The sequence below is a fragment of the Chaetura pelagica genome, unplaced genomic scaffold, assembly GCF_000747805.2.
Source record: "Chaetura pelagica isolate M959 unplaced genomic scaffold, ChaPel_1.0 scaffold472, whole genome shotgun sequence".
Classification (NCBI taxonomy): domain Eukaryota; kingdom Metazoa; phylum Chordata; class Aves; order Apodiformes; family Apodidae; genus Chaetura; species Chaetura pelagica.
In genome coordinates, this window is record NW_009952566.1 from 637102 (window position 1) to 656809 (window position 19708).

A 19708-nucleotide genomic window follows, 5' to 3' on the forward strand; every position below is an offset into this window, starting at 1 on the left:
TGGTATCACACCTTGCACCATGTGGTAGCTGTTAGTCCCTTTTCCAGACCAGCATACCGATTCTGTTTAAGTGAGAAATACAACCCTTGTAAGTTTCCAATCTGATAGGACTTGGGCCCTAGGGAGCACCAAGGCAGGAGGCATCTCTGCTCTCCTCAACTTCATGTCCAGATACGCAGGCTTCCACCTGCTGCCTTCAAAAAAAAGGATGTACTACTTTCTTAGTTTGCAGCTGCTTGAAATGCCAATCCCTAGTTAATTCCCAAATTTGAAGTTGTACTTAACCTTTCCTGTTTAAATTTGCCACCTCTCACTAAATCTCAGGAGGTGCTCTGTAACAAGGGTGAAAAGAGACGCAGTGAGCAGGAGCAGCCCAGAGTACAGCTATGGGACTTCTGATGCCAGGTCTAATGAGGATGCATTCCTGAGCTACAGTTTCTAGCTGTTCTTACGCTTTCTCCGACCAAGCTGAATGTTTACTCACAACATGGCTTTTCTGTCTTCTGAGTCCACAGAGGCCAATGTGGGTGGTGATCTAAGCCCTGTCATACTTGGCTGTCGTGTAGTTTCACAGCTTATGTTTCTCAGACAGAGACATCGCATTATCTTCTGTGTTTGGCATTTTAAACCATGTAGCCACTATCCCAGGCCTCTTCTCCCTCCTGTAAAGTTGTTGTGTTTCTAGAGCTGCAGAAGTGAGTTGTTTCAGCTTTGTGGATACCAACATAAATGGATTAGGTTCTGATGTCTGTATCTTTGGCTTTGTTTGCTGTCTGTTCCTCATCTGTGAATACGCTTAAGATCATAGAAGGAGGCAGATTAACCAGGGATATAATACACCTGTTCTCATCTATCTAGTTGTCCATACCCAACTTGTTCTAAGACACTCAGCCTATATTAGTTTCATCCTTCTCAGCTCTAGAAAGAAGAGCTCACTTCTCTCTGGAGAAAGCTGTACAAATCCTCTTGCCTAAACAGCTCTCTTCCAAACCCAGCTTTTCCTTCCTTTCCAGAGAGAACCTGCAGAAAGCAGTAAGTGTTCTGACCACAAAATATAGGGACTAAGAGTCAGTTACTTCTTGTCTCAGGGACAGGGAGTTATAAATTGGTCTTGTTTCTTAGTGCCAGAGTAGCTTGACACCTGTGTCATGCTCACTGTGTGCAGTTGCACCCACAATTCCAGCCTGCTTATGTTCCCAAAAGACTCCCAGTATATGTGGGTCATGTTTCATCAGTGAATTCTGGTTCCTGTGGTGGCATCTAGTCTTTACTACCATCTTCAGCCACAGTGAAGGACACTTCTCCATTCCTCTGAACCTGTTCTGTGTACTTGGACAGGGCTCAGACTGCCAGGTCCCCAAAGAAGTCCCATCTATACAGCTGTGGGCAGCAATGCTGAGCTGTTGGGTGTGTGTGTACCACATATTCCTCCCACATGTTGTCACCATCATGCAGCAGTCAGCATACAGCAACGTGACAGTGATTTACATAAACAGGGTGTCACTAGATTCTTCCTACTGTGACATAAGTTGGTTTTTTTATTTGGAAGGGATGGAGCTTCTGTCAGGTTCATGTGACAACAGTATGTCTTCCTGGAGCACTGAACCAGGTGAAAGATCTGAGGCTATTCAGACTGTCAGACTGAGTGGGACATTTGGTGTGGCATTTTTAAAGCTTATTACATTATGATTAGTGACTCCTGAAGGATTCTTTCAGTCACCTCAGACACATCTGAGAAGTGATGGCTCTTCCATTCCAGAGCTGTTTTGTCCCTTTAATGGGCATCAGCTCTTTTCATCTTCCCTTGCTTAGCCTTCTTGATGTGTCCCATTCCTCCACTCATCTTCCTCCATGGAAAGTTGAAGGGGAGGAAAAATGGTGTTGAGACAAATTAAGTAAGACGGTTCTGGTCTTGACAGCAGCAGGAATCTGCTGTGTGTATTATGGCTAATTGGATCAGTGTCTCTACATGGGGAGCACCTAGACCTTACTGTTTGGGGGAGATTTCCCATTGTTTTGGACAACATTTTGAAGCTCCACAGTATTGCAGATGTTCTTACCCTGTTGCCCCACTGCAGAAGGCGACCCTGTTTGTTTGCCGTTTGGTTGCAGGTATATTCCCTCATGCTTTAGGGCATTTATTCTAGTTTGAGACCTCAGTGGAACTTATTGCTGCCATCTTTTTTTAGTAACCTCTTGGAGTCTATGCCTGCTTGTTTCCTTTTGTATCCTTAAGTGAATGTGACCTTTTTGATGGCCACCCAAGGAGCTTGGGAGCATGACAGAGGTTCAGTAGTTTAAGGCAGACTTTCTCCTACAGGCTTAAAGAGACACATTACCTGTTTCAGTTGTCTTGTGATCTGCTGAAATCAAGAGATTAACCTTCTATGCATGCAGGGATGAAGTATTTTTCTATTCACTACATGCTAGTCTGCTTTATTGTTTTACCTGGATGAGGCAAAATTTTTAATTTAGACTTGGTGAAAATTCAGAGTCTTTCTGTAGAATTTGTTACTAAATTTCCTCAAGGTATGCAGGGCAGCCATCCGGAGCTTCCTTTCCTGAGTATTTTGCCATCAGATGCTAGGAGGCATGATGTGCCATTTGGCAGAGATATTCCAGTGTTATTCCTATCAAGTCTGAGCTGTGTGCTTCCTGAGAGAATGCTTAGAGTTACCCAGGGTATGAATACGTATGTATTGACAGTCACTCAGAGGGAAAGGAGGGTTACTTGACAGTCGATATGTGATTCCTAAACAGATATTTCTTGTACCTGTTCACAAACCAGCTACTTTACCTTTATCTTCCTAATCCCATAGTCACCTAACCCTAGGAATGTGGGCTGGAAAGATACTGAAGGTGTGAGTTCTCCCGGCATCCATGTGGGTGCAGTGCATGGCAAAGGGTCATCAGCAAGCTGTCTCTGGGTGCTGCTGTGGTTTAAAAAATCCTTAGTGTAAATGATCATCTTACACACACAGAATGGGCATATAACAGCTCTTCTCAAAAAAAAATCTTCAGCTATGTTTCTTGGTTGACGTGTGCAGTTGACATTTCAGATTGTTCCCTCTGTGTCTAGTAGGTCAGCTAGACATTAGAAATCTGGTAAATAAAAAATAATCTCTTTGGACAGTGTATCTCTATAAGTTTATGCTAGACAGTATGTAGGTGATCATATGCTGCTTTTTGAATTGGCTTTTAGTCACATTACAAAAGAATTCTAAAATCAGTTCATTTTTGTGCAAACGTTTTTACTTGGGAAAGTCAACATACACAACAATTGCAAGTAGAAAACAGCAACACACTTTCAGCACTCCAGGTATTTTTTTACTTAGGTGGGATGTGCAAATATTGAAGTTGTTTATGACCAATACAAGTTTCCTGCAACACACGTGAGACATGAGGATAAGGGAGACCTTATAGCGTCTTCCAGTACCTGAAAAGGCCTGCAAGAAAGCTGGGGAGGGGCTTTTCACCAGAGACGACAGTGATAGGACAAGGGGTAACGGTTTTAAACTGAAAGAGGGGAGATTTAGGTTAGACATCAGGAAGAAATTCTTCACCATGAGGGTAGTAAGATGCTGGTTATCTAGGGAGGTTGTGGATGCCCCCTCCCTGGAGGTGTTCAAGGCCAGGCTGGATGAGGCTTGTGCAGCCTGGTCTAGTGAGAGGTGTCCCTGCTCATAGCAGGGAGGTTGGAACCTGATAGTCTTTAAGGTCCCTTCCAACCTTAACCCTTCTGTGATGTGATGATTCCATTTGCTGGCACTGCCTCCCCCTTTCATTTAAAACAGCATTTACTGTACCGATGTGTTTCTTTATGTTGTGTGTAGACTTCCTGAGCTCTCTACAGCAAGTGTTAGCACTCTTTTCTTTTGCAGTGTACAGTGCAGTACCAAACCCCAGGATCCTTCTAGGATAGTCCTAAGGAAAGCAGTACAAGAACAAATATAGGGGAAAATGATTACTCTTTTCCTTATAATTGTATTTCTTAATGAAATATAATGTGTTGCTGGTGTGTGTATTAATAAAAGTAATAGAAAATAATCAGTGGCTTGTAGGAATGACAGTCATTATGCTTTCTAGAAGTACTGGGAAGTTAAAATTTTATTTTGTGCTGTTTTTTATGCTGCTCACATCACCATCATGACTGTGTGCCTGCCAGTAGTGCAGTAAATGGCATAACTAAATATCTTTCACATGTGGCTTGTTCTTTCATCCTTTGCCAAGGGGAAAGTGGTGTGTGTAATGTTTTGGTGGGGGTTTTGTTTGGTTTCAAGGGATGTGTCACAATGTGTTTGTGTTAGAAAAGGCAAGTGGGTTGAAGGGCAGGGTGATTTCTGGAGATCCTCTGGGAACTAAAGGGCTGATTGTGCAGGTAGGTAGTGCCAGAGTCATTATCACAAGCACTCTTGCTCAGTGGAGTTATGGCAAGCAATGTTGCCAGAATCTGGCACAAGAGCAGCTGGTGCTTTTGCTGTACTAATACTTCTACCTCGCCTCTTGTCACTCCTACCCCTGTGGCTTTATTACTTAACCATACAAAATTATTGTGTATTTGACCCTTGGACTGCCAAACTGCAAACATAATTTTGATTTTTTTCTTTTTTTCTTTTTTTTTTTTTTCTTAATATTTTGGTGTAGAGAACTGCAATTGAAAAAACTAGTTCACTCAGAGACTGGAGTCCTGTGTTTTCAGCTATGATTAATGATAATGATGAAGGGGAAGCAGGGGGAAACTGTGTTGACTCATTAGTGTAAAATCAACTCAAGGAGTGAAATAAGCCCCTTTTAAGATGTTATATGTTTAGCTTCCCAAATTCCACTTCTCGTCATCATTAGGTCTTTTGGAAAATACGAGAGTCTTTGTCACAGAGCACGTAACAGTGGCTGCAGCTTTAAGAGCAGTGTTGTTGAGTCACTGTCCTAGCAATTTAATTTGTTAACTCATCACTCACAAACTGATGACCAACACATGTTATAAAAGCTAGTCCTAAAGGGTTTCAGAAACCCTGTGGGAGATAGCCTGGTTGGGTTCAGCTGAGTCCTTGCTGTGGGGACATTGAAGGAAGCAGAGGGGGAAAAAAGGATAGTACGCTGGATGACAGGAGGAGGGAGAATGAGCAGGCTAGTTAAGTGGGTTTTAATTGAGCCCCTACAAAATTCTGCCTTCAAAATTTCTTTAAAATTATGCTTTTAGGAGCTCTTTTCATTTTAGCCTATGTGTCGAATTTTGTGAAATCTTTTAATTAGTAATAAGGCAGAGGTCTCTGATCACTGGTTTGCAATGCTCCATGTCTAAAGCCAAACTTGTAGTTACTGTTGAGCCAACGAACAAGAGAATTTTGTCCTAGTTAGGGTTACAGCACTTGATCCATAGTGTTGAAATAGAAAGAATTGCAAAAACCATTTGCATTGCCCCTTAAAATTTATCAGATTTAAACAAGCATTTAACTCATTGTTTCCAAGAGGCACTTAACAGGAAAATAAAAATAAAAATGTACAGTCTAGTTTTCAGAGATTATTTCCCTGAATGCTTTTAACTTCAGGAAATATTGCAGACATTTCTTCTAGTAATATTTGTTTGAATATGACTTATCAGCAAGTTTTGCTTAGATATGATAACATTTTTCTCAACACATTCATGGGCAGGTGCAGTGATCCATATGGGATTGCATAAGCAAGTATTCATAGTTGTGCACTGTCTTGATAAAATATTTTAAGATCTGAGCAAAGATTGAAGTAGCAAAAATTTTGGTTTGGACATAAACAAATGGAACAAGACAAACATTAGTCATTTTTCTGCATTTCATAGATTACTTTGCTTTTTATATGGAACTATGTTTTGAGGGCAGATCTCAAAAGCATTTCTGCTTGGCCTAGTTCATCAAATCACTACATGTGTGGATAACATTTGAGGTGTATTCTGACTATCATGAGCTTTGTCACGCGTATCTACACAGAAAGAGTGGGATTTGGCTCATCTGATTTTAGATACTAACAGTTTCAACATGTACCTGTAAACTTTGATTCTAAAGGGGGTCTAGCTCAGCTGCAGATACCCATTCTGAAGACATCTCAGGGCAAGCAAGGTGAAATTTGCTTGCCATGACCACCTGCAGTGGACACTAGAAGGATGTAATTTAGCCAGTGTAGAACCTCTTTTCCAGATTTAGCTTAAATAAAGCTAATAAGCTATAAAGAAAAAAATCATGTAAAATGTTGGGCTCTGTGCTGTTGTATGTAATCTATAATACTGTCAAAGGATTCTTGCTTGACTTGATCATATTTGTGTTTTTAAGAATTTCTGCCTTGACTGATTTCAATTGTCAGTTAAAATGTAGACCTTCAATATTATTTTATTGTGGCTTTCTCTGAAACATCTTTCTTGTAAGGATGCAGGCTTATGAACAAATCAACACACCTAAACTAGGGTGTGAGCTTAATATGCATCACGTACTGTGCAGTAACTACCCTTTCTCCCAGGATACATGCCCAATAGTTTATTCCCTTTTATTAAGGGACAGGCATGTTGTATTTACTCTGGAATAGGAGCAAGTCCATACACTATAGCTGATATATTGCAGATGCACACCCTGATTTATCCTGCAGTAGTTTGTCAGTATGTCCATCTCCTAAGACACAGCTGAAATACTGCTTTATAATACTCAGGTGAGGCACTTAACAGGTTTAAACAGTAACAGAACCTCTTTTAGGTTCTGTTAATAGTAGTATTTTAGTTGAGACTGCTATTGCAACCTGGATTACTTGTGGTTTTACCATTAGTCACAAGGATTTTCATTAATTAGCTCTTTTTAGAACACATACTGATAGTGTAAAGGCTGACCATTAAACATAGTATCCTGCGATCTCAGTCTGCCTTTGTCTCATCCCATTTTAGTGTACTGCCTGGTTTACATTATCTTCTCAGTCTCCTTTTTTACTCCAGTTTTTTACTTTAAACAGTGTTAGCTGCATTCTGAAATTGAAGTAGAACAACTTATGAGATGCATAAGAGAAAAATGTGTACTGGGTCGGTTGCTTCTTTAATACTAAGTTGGGCCGTGTTGCTAAGGGAATACAAAACTGCAAATCTCACCTGGAATTAAAGGATATTTTTAAAGTAATTTTCTGAGTAATAACCAGAGGGAAGTCCCACAGGCACAAGCACTGTGTGCAGTTTTAAGTGTATCTACCAGTTAAATCTGCAGTATTGTCTAGCAACATACAAATTTATTTTGTTTCACCCAGCTGAAATCGCCCTCAGTCTCAGATGAGTGATTTTTCTCCTGAGGGTCCACATTGGGCTTAAGCAAGATTTTGATTAATTTATTCTGTTATTCCAGCCAAACCCATTTAATTTCTACTTTATGACTGTAAAGAAATGATCCATCACTTCAGAAACACCCTTAGAAATAACGTAGAAGACAATATGCTAACAGAGTCTTTGAGGTTCAGATGTGAAGAACTGAGAAGAGCAGCACTATAGATGTGAGGTTCTTCCTGAAACAAAATATTTCCAGTCCCTGGTAGGTCTCAGTAGCTATGAGAAGGACTAAAGCCTTTCCTGCTTCAAGCCATTGCCCTGGTCTAGAGACTAGTGACTACTCCAGTGTGTAGAAAGGTGAAACTACTACTTGCAGCTGGGGACTATATTCCTGTCCCACTAGGAGTGGCTTCTGTTCAAACTGCAGATTATAGTCAGTCTCATTACATGGGGTAGGGCTTTCTATTACCTTGGGCTGTGCTAAGGGCTGGAGACACAGTAAATTTGAAGTTTGCTGGCTGAGTAGAGAACACTTAGATTTTCTAACAACTTTCACTGCAACTTCAGTACATCATCCATCCAAAACCAAATAACAACAGTGCTGTTTCTTCTACTGCCCCTTCTTTTTGTTGTGTGACTAGTGATTTTTGTCTTCCTGAGTATTTGCCTGGTGACAAACACACTTGGAACCCCATCTTTTTATTTTTCAGAACCTTGCTGCAAATAACTTTGAGTTTTTCTTTTAAAGTTGAAAGATAGGCTTTGTTCAGTGCAGTAACCATACATCTGAAAAGAAACACTTTTCAGTAAGAATAATGTGGGAGTGGTTATCATAAATTAGGTTTTAATGACACTGCATTGAAGTTCCTGTTTGCATAGATTTTGAAAATACATCAAATCCAATATTGAACTGAGCTTTTGATCATTTGATGCTGCTGGAAGAGTAAGATTAACATTACTAAGTGTCCATAAGAATTGTTGTATTGCTGTATGGGGATTTCTATTATTCAGTATCCAGCAGCCATTTGCTTTTGTGTAATGTTCTTTCTGTAGTGTCTGTTGCTCTAAAGAACTGCATACACTTCAGGATGCTAATAACTTTTTGTTGTACAGCCCAAATAATGGATGAGTAATTTGATTATTTGTCTCTTTTGGTTTAATTTAAATTCATTTTTATTGTGAGACTATGTATTGTTACCAGGAGCAGTTAGCAGTGAAAATATTTATGTTTTTAAAATGTAATTACTGGTCATATCTAATCATTGATTTCTAGTTCAGTCGTTTTAAGAAATGAAAAGGCTACCTATTTCTGTCTCATTTTTTAATAATCAGTGAAAGTAATTTTATTCTAAAATACAGGATATATTTTTTCTTTATTAAAAAGTTCAACTAAATATTTAAAAACAGTTTGTTAGGATACAAATTGGCTAATACCTTGGAAAAATGTTTTAAAACCTGTTGTGTTACCATTTATGTGACAAATAAGAAAACTAATAAGTAATTAGGTTGAAAGAACCTTAGTAAGTGAGAAAATGAAAAATATACAATATACTGTAGACTAAATGACCTTTTGAAAAACCTGTTTTTTTAATAAACAAGGTTACAGTGTAACTAAGTAAAGCATGAAAATTCATTTAAGGGCTGGGACTTTATGTACAGAGAGTTAAGAAGCAGACCTTTTCCTAAGCCTTCAAAATACAAAGAACTGATAAAATGTTTTTTAAAAAGTTTTCTGTGTTAAATCTGTTTAACAATTTCTTTTTATCATTTGGTAGAACGGGACACTGAAATAGCTTCATCTTCAAAGCCAGAAGAAAGTTTCTATGCTGACAATTACAATCCCTTCAAGGATGAAGATGCCCCAGAGTACTTGAACCCATTTGATGAGCCAGATCCTGAGCCTGAAACGTTTGTAACTGTAAGAGAGTCTCTTCCCCAACCTGAAAAAAGGAAGAGTGTTAGACCAGTGGATATGAGCAAATACCTCTATGCAGATACCTCTAAAGCTGAAGAGGAAGAGCTGGATGAGTAAGTATGATTCTTCATCTTTCAGCAGCTTTGGAAGCATTAGTGGGATCCCTCACTTAATCTTGAGGTGTATTGGGTTCAACCATGGTGATCCTTAATCAGCTCCTTAGGACAGATTCTTTAGGCAGCTTGGCAGCAGGGAATGCCATAACCCCAAGTCATGCTGTTCTGCTGAACATGATCAGTTAGGAAACTTTTCTTTGCCTCATCGATAGCAAATTACTTGATAGGGAACAAGTGTGTGTACCTTTTTTTGTACTTCATGCCCTACCAATTGCATGTGAACCAAAAATTAAGGAGCAGCAGAGCTTGGTCCTTCCTGTCCTTTCTGCCATTATTTTTCCTATATAAATTAATAGTTTTTGTTAATGATAATGGAGAGCTTGTTTTATGTTGGTGCAGTAGGTAAAAAGGAAGAGCATTGTGCAGTCTGCATAGTGCAGTTTTGAGACTCTCATAAAATTATCTATATGTGAGAAAAATAAAACAATATGCAGTTTCTTCAGTTGTTTCTTTTATCATAGACACACACAAAACTTTTATAAACTCACACTTGTATTATAATGTAGAAATCTAACAAGCAGTGAGAGCTTTTTGCAATAGCTGTGCAGCTTGGGAGGTCTGAAGGTATATACCTACTCCTTGTTTGTGGTCATTAGTCACCAACCACACCACTCATGAGACAGTTTATGTTGATTATATGCAAGCAATTTTACAGACAACAACTGTAATTAACATTTAATTTTCCATTATTTAATGAGATTTATCATGGCATGACATTTGCATTGCTTTCATATTTAATATTAATACAGGTGCCATCATCTTTATTTCTCTATTACAGCTGTATTCTAGGAAATTGAAGGATTCCTATGCACTCTATTAGTAATGTATAAAGGACCCTGCAGGGTTTTTTCCTTTTAAAGCTCTGTGGCCAAGGATTTGTTGTTGATGTTTTTACTGTGGGAAAAAAGAAAAAGTGGGCATTGAGGAATGCTGTCTCTGCCAGCTCCTTTCATCAGGGCACTGCCTGAACAAACAGCACTAGATGCTGTGCCTTCAGAACACAGTGTGATCACACTGTTGATGGTCACCCCCTGCATCACTGATCAGTTACCCATCACTAGAACTGGCAGGGAGAAAAAAATATGTATACTTTACACCATGAAGATACAGGTGTAGAGGACAGCAAAGGCTGAGGAGAAGAGGAGAAAGAGCAAAAGCTGCATGGATGAGCATGTGTGTTAGATTTCTCAGTAGAAAGTCTTTGCTAAGGTGAGCACTGAAGGCAAGATTTTCATAGGCAGTGCTCCAGTAGTCTTTGTGTGCCCTAAATCACGAGGGTTCATTTCCAGATGGGTATTGTTTCTTATCTAAAGTGAATGTCGATGCTTTTATTGTCTACGTAAGTGGTTCATCTTCTTCCAAATCCTGTTAAAGTCTAGGCTTCAGTGTCAGTTTGTGGCAGTGTGTTCCACAAAAAACCAAGATCTTACATGAAGTGTGTTTCCTTTTATTGACTGTAAATAAGGTAACTTTCCAATCTCATACACTATCTCTTATGTTGGCTTATCAAAACAATAATTAGTAATATTGCATTATCTGCTGTAAGCAGTTGCTGTGTTGTATATCCCTAGCATGTTCACCATTACTTGTCACTTGTCTGAGTTACATGGTGCTAACTTTTTCAATCTCTCTTCATACAGAAGTCTCTTCATCTCTCTAATCATTTTCACCGCACGTCTCTGGATCCTGTTATTTCTTCTGCTATGTATCTATTTTAAGATGTGTTGACTTGGGCTGAGCAGTGCATTCAAGAAAAGGCTGAACAACTGAGTCATACCAAAGCATTAGAGAACTTTGCTTATTATTTTCAACTTCTCTCCTAACATCTTGTCTTTTGATTTATTTTGTTTTGTGTAGGTTTTTATTAATTTTTCACTACTGCTGGCCCAGTGCTTTCCCCAGGAGTGGTTATGAACCTGGTAGATGGAAGGCATGAGAAACTTTACTGTTACTCAGGGAATATAATGTTGTTTTTTCTCCTTGCATCTTAAACATTTAATTGGAGTTCACTTAATGCACTACTTGCCATTTTCCTCTTGTGTTTTGTGTGAAATGTGACAGTGTGTCATGAGAACATGGACACAGCAGTTAGCATCAGGACCCTTGTCCCACTCTACTCTGGCAGATCCCTAGTTCTGATTCTGGATTCAGAGCTTAGACAAAGTGCCCCAAGAGCTGAACTCTTGCCTCCAGTACGCCTCTGTGAAGGATTTACCTTGGGTAATTTGCTTTATTGAAACATATTTCACTAATGGTTGTGAAGGTAACGTAGGATTTCACAACACACACAAGCAGAGCGTAGTTGTAAGCACAAACATAATGAGGCATTGCATGGTACAGAAGGACTTAGATGATCCAGTGCATATATTCTGCTGTAAAAATGCGCTCTCAAAACATGCTTCCTCTGGCTAAATTATCATACCTAGCTAGAGACAAGTAACACATTTTCCTTCAGCTAGTTTGGGCATTTGAAGGTTAGTGTAAAATTCTGGAATTTGGAATTTTATACATTAAAATCAAAATGGTAGGTGGCTACCTGTTAATAAAGGACAGCGTGCCTTGCTAAGTATAATTCTTTGAAAATAGCACAGTTCACAACTACTTGAAATATAATGCTTTCAACCTTAGTGCTTCTGATTGGTAATATTGCCTGATCTTTTAGCCCTACCACACTGAAAGCTTTCTTTTTTCTCCTAAATATTTATTGGTTTTTTTCAGTTAGCCAGTAGCACTGATAAAAGTAATTTTTAAATTGGTCAGAATAAAACTTGCTTTCAGATACTACTTGGCTCTGTGGCTTCTTATCTCATTAATCTTTGCATGTCTTAGAATAATGCTGTCTAATTTAAAAGACTATCAGGTTGCCATCTATTGGAGCTGCCTGTTGCGCAAGAAGCCACAAGCCACCACACTGCCAGTGACAGCATAAAATTAAATAGTTGGTCACATTTGATTTCTTTTAAATGTTGTTATGGACAGTCTAGTATCTCTTTAGGCAAACCATATTGTGTGGATCAATTAAATAACTTCACCGAAGCAAAAAGTATGGGAGCTACCCTCAGAGAAAAGGCTTTTTTCAGCCAGACTTTTCCCATAGTTAGTTACCTGAACAGCCATGAAGAATCTGTTGGACAAATCTGCTGCATATAGTAGATCCCAATTATTTCAGAATTTATAGCCTCTTCAGGCAAGAACTGTTTGGGGGATTTTTTTCTGTATTAAACTTATTTTTTCAAAAATCTTTCTCAGTATTTGTAAGATCAATTAAAAGTGGTGTAGAGGAGAAGGTGGAAAGTAGTGGAGTTGTGTTCTACCCATACTATGACCAAAATGAGGGTGTTGACTCTGGCTTTTAAGCAAGTTCTTCTCTAGGTAAAAATAATGCTGTGAGTTGTCTCCTTATAGCACTTCCTCCTGGTGTGTGCAGTAGGGTACAATTCTTCCAAGATTATGCACGCAGCACAGAGAATTCTGGAGCATAAAAATTCTAAAGGTGGTTCTGGCAAGCTTTTTCCTCACATTGTGACGTTTGGGTTTTTTTCCTCACACCAAATTAATTTTAACACCTAACAAATACACCTTTCTAATTCCAAGTACACAGAGGTAAATTACTTTGCTAGACATGCTGTGCCTGTTAGTTCAACAAGTTAGCCTTCTGAAGAGCTAAAGAAAACCTTGTGCTCTCCTGTAGAATGCATTGTTCTTCAGCCTTTATCTCTTTTATCTTCATTTTCACCTCCCTTTGAACTTTCTGGTGTCTGAAGACAGCTGAGCTGGTCTGTCAGCTAAATTAGAGCTACTGACAGCTAGGTGCATTCTCCACTCCAGCCTGAATACCCTCCTTTTTCTACTGCCTCCCATGGAAAACACCCGTCCATTTCTATTTAACTCGTTATTTTGATGTTGCCTTTAGTTTGATTGCACTGGTGGCTTTGAGCTTGATGGGCAGCAAAGTAGGAACACCTGAAAGTTGCCTTCAGTCAGCAGATGAGTTATTTTAGTGTTAGTCTTTCCTTTCACTTTGGTATCTGAATTTAGATCTCTCTCTCTGTGACAAGCTGTGGCAGATTCTCAGAAAGGTCTGGAGGTTTTAAGCCCTGTCATCTCTTATGTGCTTCAGTGAACCTTGCCTCTTAGAAGTAGACTTATTTTCTGCGGTGTGGATTATTAATTGTTTGCTCAGAGAAAAGAGGATGATGGTAAACTACATTAAAATAAATTCTAAAAGCAGTCCATGAGGCTGAAAGACAGATTTACATACTAAAAGTAAACAAAATGGAGAGAAATTTGGTCTGATGTGAAGGGAAAATGGATGAATTGTTGGTTTTTTGCTTGTGCCTAGATTTTAATGCTGTAGTTCTTTTTTAAAAAGAAATATGTACTCGCTCATGACTCTTACCCTGAGAGGAAATTTGTAAAGCTGGGTAGGCTCTTGTCTAATGCATTCTAGAGTTGAATTCAAGGGACTGAGCTTATTTGTCGTGATTAATTACACTTTATATAATTATATGCAGATACAGCTTTGGATATTGCAGTGACTTAGTTACATAAACATGGTTTGAGATGTATGAGAAATATATCTTCTAGGGAAAGTATGGACTAGAAAGGAAATTATTAACATATCAATTTTTTTTAATTAAACCTTCAGTATTGGATTGCAAAATGTGAAAAGAGAAGATTATAAATAAAATAATTAAGTGCAAAAAAGGTTCCCATAAGTATCCTTAGCAGGCTACAAAAGTGCTAGCTGTTCCAAGGGTGTAGTAGAAGTCATTATTTGATGTATTACTGATTGATATATGATGTGTCAAACTAATAGACAAAATTTGGAAACGCTGGGGAAGTATACTTAGGGTGGAACAAATGCAGAGGTGAAACGTGAACGCCAGAGTTAAGAATAATTCTTTGGACTTCATCCGCTTGGTGGAAGATGTTTACCATGTGTCTTAAAGAATGTTTATTTTTTAAAAAGCAGTTTCAAAATAGACAAGTGATGGCTACTGGTATCTGTAGAGAGGCAGACACAAGTCACGTGTGATTCTCTTACGCTATTCTCTTATCCAAAGCATGTTCTTGAAATGGTATGATGCCTGTATGCTGCAGAGTTTAAAATATAGTTGATGTTGATTGTGTGTGTATGGAAGCCAGGATTTGCGGACTTGGACAGCCAAGAGTGAGGCCTCTGAAGCCATGCTGAAGCACACATGTAAACTGACCTGACTCTTAACTGTTCTAATGAAGTATTCTTAATTCTGTTCATTACAATATTAAACAGCCAGCAACTTTGCTCAAATGTGTTGGTATTGAGCTTGTCTGTGAATCTCATCACTCTTCGATAGATAGCTAAGTATAATATGAGTTAGTTTTATGCAATTGTTCTGTAATTTACAGGACTTAATAAAATTTATGGAAATTTTGACCTAATGCAGTTTTAACTGTTGTAACTCACTTTTCAACGGTATGAAAAGTAGTAACTAAAAGCATGTAAAAGCAAAACATACTCTTACCTGAGATAATAAAAGCGTTTTAGTCTTTGGCTTCTCTAAACAGGTCTTATTCTTTGTTTTAATTCCAAGGAGATAGAAAAGAAATATGTTTCCCTTCTTTTAATTAGATCAAATCCATTTTATGAACCAAAACCAAGCCCTGCTTTAATTAAAGTTGCTCCACTGCAAGAACCAGAGAAGAAGATGAAAAGAAAGGCTCCTGAACCACCAAACCTCTTGCCAAAGACAGAGACAGGCGTGATTGAGAACACATCAGCTATTCCTGCGTCGAGGGAGCTTTCTTCTTCTCCCAAGGTAGGTTTTTCATACCAAAATTTCATCCTCATTTTTAACAGTATCTTTATGTGTATTGTAGACATCCTATTTATTTCTGCAGGCCATCTTAAAATGAGCTTTGTGTATGCTTAATAAGGTGCTGGCTCATCTCTATTCACTTGCTGGTTCATAAGGACAGAGTAGCAGTAGGAGCTTGTATTTTTTTTCTTTAAGGATTTACTGACAACAGTAACAGCAACTGCAGTTTCAAAGAAAAGTCTTCTAGTAACAAATGTTACAGGACAGCTGAATATGCCATCGAGGAGGAAGAAAATAATGTTGAACAATATATGGTCTTGATCTATTATAATACTACTAAGCCTCACCTCCTGTTGAAGAATCTTGTCTCCACATTTCTGTCTTAACTTAGGATTTTAAGTGCTGAGTACTGGATACTGTTTGTTTATATTGGGATATATATATGTTCAATTCCATAGGTATGTCGAAGTAATAAAAAAAAAATAATCTACTTTAAATCAGATTAACTGTTTATTAGGAGTGTCCAGACTAAGCACACTTACATATGCACATACATTTGTGTTTGTTAACGGAAAATGTGGGTTATCTTCTGAATAGGGCACGACGTAGTGTAGATAGTTTAGGATGCCAGCAGTTAACTTCTGTTGGTGTGAATTTCAACTCCAGTGTTTCAGCAGTTGGCACCACTTCTGCTTTTTCAAACAAAGTAAGCATTTAATAGTATATGTGGATGAGTCTTTCTTAAAAATTAATTTGATACTTGCTGGTTGCTTCTTTTGACGGGTAGGAAGATGAGGAGAGAAGGCTTCCCTTCCAGCACATCTCTCCCAGTTTATGATCTGGTTTGCCTTGTTTTGGAGCTGATGTATTTCATTTAAGAATTGAATTAAACTACTTGTCATACCTATCATTTCATTGCTTAATTACTCAGCCAGATTTGCTGACTTGTCCTTGTTCCCCCAGGCTCTGATCTTGCTGTCATTTTACCACTCAGTCAGGGTAAAGAGTATGAGACCAGAAATCTAATTTGTGTCTTCTCATAGCAAAACAAAACAACATAGTAAGGCCATGAGCACAATTCACAAGTTACTCTTAATATGCAAAACCATAATATTACATTGGTGTGAAGCAGTTTTCTAATGTTCTGAGATGAGGTTCAATCCTGTTTGCTGGAGTTTCTGTATGAAAAAATATTGCACATTATTTGATTTCTGGTAGAGTCTGGTCCTCAGGTCAAAGAAAAGTGGCCAAAGTAAAGCATTCTGGTACTACCAGGCTGAGAAGAGACATCTGTGGAGGAGATTTTTATCAGATTGCTTGATGGAGGTTGTCCCCCCATTGCTCATTGTTAGAGCAGGTCTTATTTTATTTTTTTTTTACAGATCTGCATTCAAGGAGATACATCTCTGTTTTATCATTGTGCTGAAATACAGTATAACTGCTGAGTTTGGCTGTCATTGTTTTTGTCTATGCCAGACTAGGTTTTAGATGGTTTGGAAGCTGGAATTGATTAAGAAAAGATGCAGGATTGAAATTGCTGAGAAGACCATGTTGTTATGAACACAGTCAGGTAGTTCCTACTTTTATTAGTATTCCTAAATCTTTTGGTGCCTGACTGCTTGCAGCCTACCTCTCTGCCACTGATGCTGAGATCAGCAAAGGTCCAAATACTGAAACTTTGATAATCCACAGGGCCATGGGGAAAAACAGAGCTCTGTGTTCACCTTCACTAGTATAGAAAGCTTTAATTTTTTTACAGGATTTTGGAGACTATGAGACCATTAGGGAAGGCTCTAAAGCAGATGTAGTGTCATGTTTTATTATATTACCACTAAAGTGGAAAGTTTTGCTGACTTGATGTGTTAAAAGATTGTACACTCACAATTCAGAAGGCTTTCTGTAAGCACAGTCTTTTATCTGTACTTGAATTGCTTTGCTCTAAGGTGATCTAGTAATGTTAGATTAAAAGTAATTCACTTAGAATGCTTTTTAAAATTTGGAAAGTACTGACATAGAAAATAAAATAAAATTATTAAACAGTTGCCTCATAGCACTGTACAAAATAATCTGCAGGTAGGACTTGGACTGTTGGCACAAATAACTTGTTTGTTTATTAATCAATAATAGTGACAATGTTTAGCAACTCTGAAAAAATTCCCATGAAAAGATAAAGGTACTCTACAAACAGGAACTTGACACACACCCTTGTGTAGGGGGAATGGTCCCAAGGAGGTAAACTTAGGTAAAAGGAGAGCAAATAATGTATTTTATTCAGTGTTTTGTCTAAGTTTGCTGTGCGCAGAAAGCCTCTTCTACAACTCTGACCAGAATGTAAGTGTCCTCACACATTAAATTCCCTGACTTGGTTGTTTTTTTAGGAAATGGCTACAGAGCAGAAATGCTCATCTTTAAACCACACAAATACAGCCTTACTATGAGAACTTTAAAGTATTAGGGAGAAGTTCAAAAAATGCTTCTGGAAATCTCTGACAGAGTATTTAGAGCTTTTTTTTCCTTTACGTCCTAATGGTGTTCATCAAATTTGCTGAACACAAAAAATGCAAACAGTGTTGTTAATAGTTATATGTCAACAAGTTTATTGGGTGGAAATTATTCCTGAAAGATTTGCTACTTTATAATTTTCTACTCAAGATACAGGTTCCAACTACTTGAAATTATGTTACCCTGTTACAAAACCCCAAACATTTAGATGTTGAAAACAGTAGTGAAGATCCTAGGATTTTAAATACCAGTTTAGAAGTAGGACAAGAAGGGTTGATGTTTTCCTAAGTATACACCCAAAACTCAGATCCCTAGGGTATGGCTGGACACCAAAATTGCTTTGTTCAATATTCAGCTGCAATGAGACTTCTAGCATTGGCATTGTGAGTATGGGAACACTTCCAGATAAGTGCAATTGTGTTTGCTGTTGAGACATCATAGCCTGAATCTAACATTTTACCATTACTCAAGTAGTGGTGGAAGGTGTTTCTTGCCTGAGGGACATCTGGCTTTCCACACATATTTTTTGTGTGTGTCTGTATGTTTTCTTAGTTTATAATATTAGTCTATGGTAATGAAAGAGAAGAGTAAATTAATGAATTTTTAGCAGTCAGCAGTCTTAGACATGCCTCACTTGGGAATATACTTAAGCTGATGCATCTACATGGATTGCAAAAGGCTTTATTTTAAGGGAGTTGTACTGCCTTTTAACACCTGAATACTGTTTCTAAATTTTCCTGGAATCATACTCAACTCATTACCCTTATTACTCCTGACACCAGAAACATTAAACTCCTTTTAGTTCCTTTGTTCAAAGATATATGTTGTACAAAACAATTCTGTTGTAAAAGTTTCATGTCAAACTTTCATGTAAAATTAGGCAGAAAATTCCAGAAAGCATGTTACAGAATCATAGAATTATAGAATGGTAGATGTTAGAAGGGACCTCTGGAGATTATTGAGTCCAACCCTCCTGCAGGATCACCTGGGGCAGGTCACACAGAAACGTGTCCAGATTGGTCTTGAAAGTCTCCAGAGAAGGAGACTCCACAACCTCTCTGGGAAGCCTGTTCCAGTGCTCTGTCACCCTCACAGTAAGAAGTTTTTTCCTCATGTTGAGATGGAACTTCCTGTGCTCTAGTTTGTATCTGTTGCACCTTGTCCTATCACAGGCACCACTGAAGAGAGAGTGGCCCCTTCTTCTTGACAGCCACCTTTCAGATATTTGGAAACATTAATTAGATCTCGTCTCAGTCTTCTCGGCCTATTCTCATAAGACAGATGTTCCAGTCTCTTAATCATCCTCGTAGTCTCCATTGGACTCTCTCTAGTATATCCCTGTCCCTCTTGAACTGGGGAGCCCAGAACCGGACTCAGTACTTCAGATATGGCCTCAATGGAGCAGAGTAGAGGGGGAGGAGAGCCTCCCTTGGCCTGTTTGGGACACTCTTTTTAATGCACCCCACACACACACTAAGAAAAGACAGACGAAATAACCAGTTTCTTTATGGCACCTTTTTTAAGTGAGTGCCAAGCACGCTGCAAGAGTTGTCATTATTAATTAAACAGAAGCTAGCATCAAGCCTGGTATTACCAGGATACAGAGGGTACTCTAGGGTGGAGTCCTGACATGGTATTAACTTATGCTAATAGTTTTCAAGACATCAATGATAAGTGAAGACAGAATATGAGAATAATAGGCATTAACTTTAATAGCCATGAAAATGGTTTAACTAGGTTTGAAGCAGAGACTGGAATTTGTTGGAAGACTGACATAAAAAAATTACTTCTCAGAGCAGTACACATGATTGTTGGTCAGAAAGACAAGTGTTGATCTCAAATATGGGCAGTATTTAACTGTTATTTTTGCCTTTAAATTATCGTTCTCAACGATATTGCATACATGCATGTGCCTGAAGCAGTTACAACCATAAAAGTGTCTCCCAGTATTGCAGTGCTTGTCTTTAGCCTCTTCACTCCCCAAAGATGTTGCCTCACTTGGTGTCCCTTTACCATTTGTTAATAAATTGCAGATTTGAGAAAGAGT

General features: G+C 38.4%; 1 protein-coding gene across 1 annotated transcript in view; it reads left to right on the forward strand.

Moving 5' to 3' along the window:
* The window catches only part of EHBP1 (EH domain binding protein 1), a 225738-nt gene that overhangs the window by 97770 nt on the left and 108260 nt on the right, over nt 1-19708 (forward strand). The window contains 2 exon segments of the mRNA XM_009993463.1: nt 9043-9295; nt 14973-15159. Coding sequence (XP_009991765.1) covers nt 9043-9295; nt 14973-15159 — 440 coding nt within the window.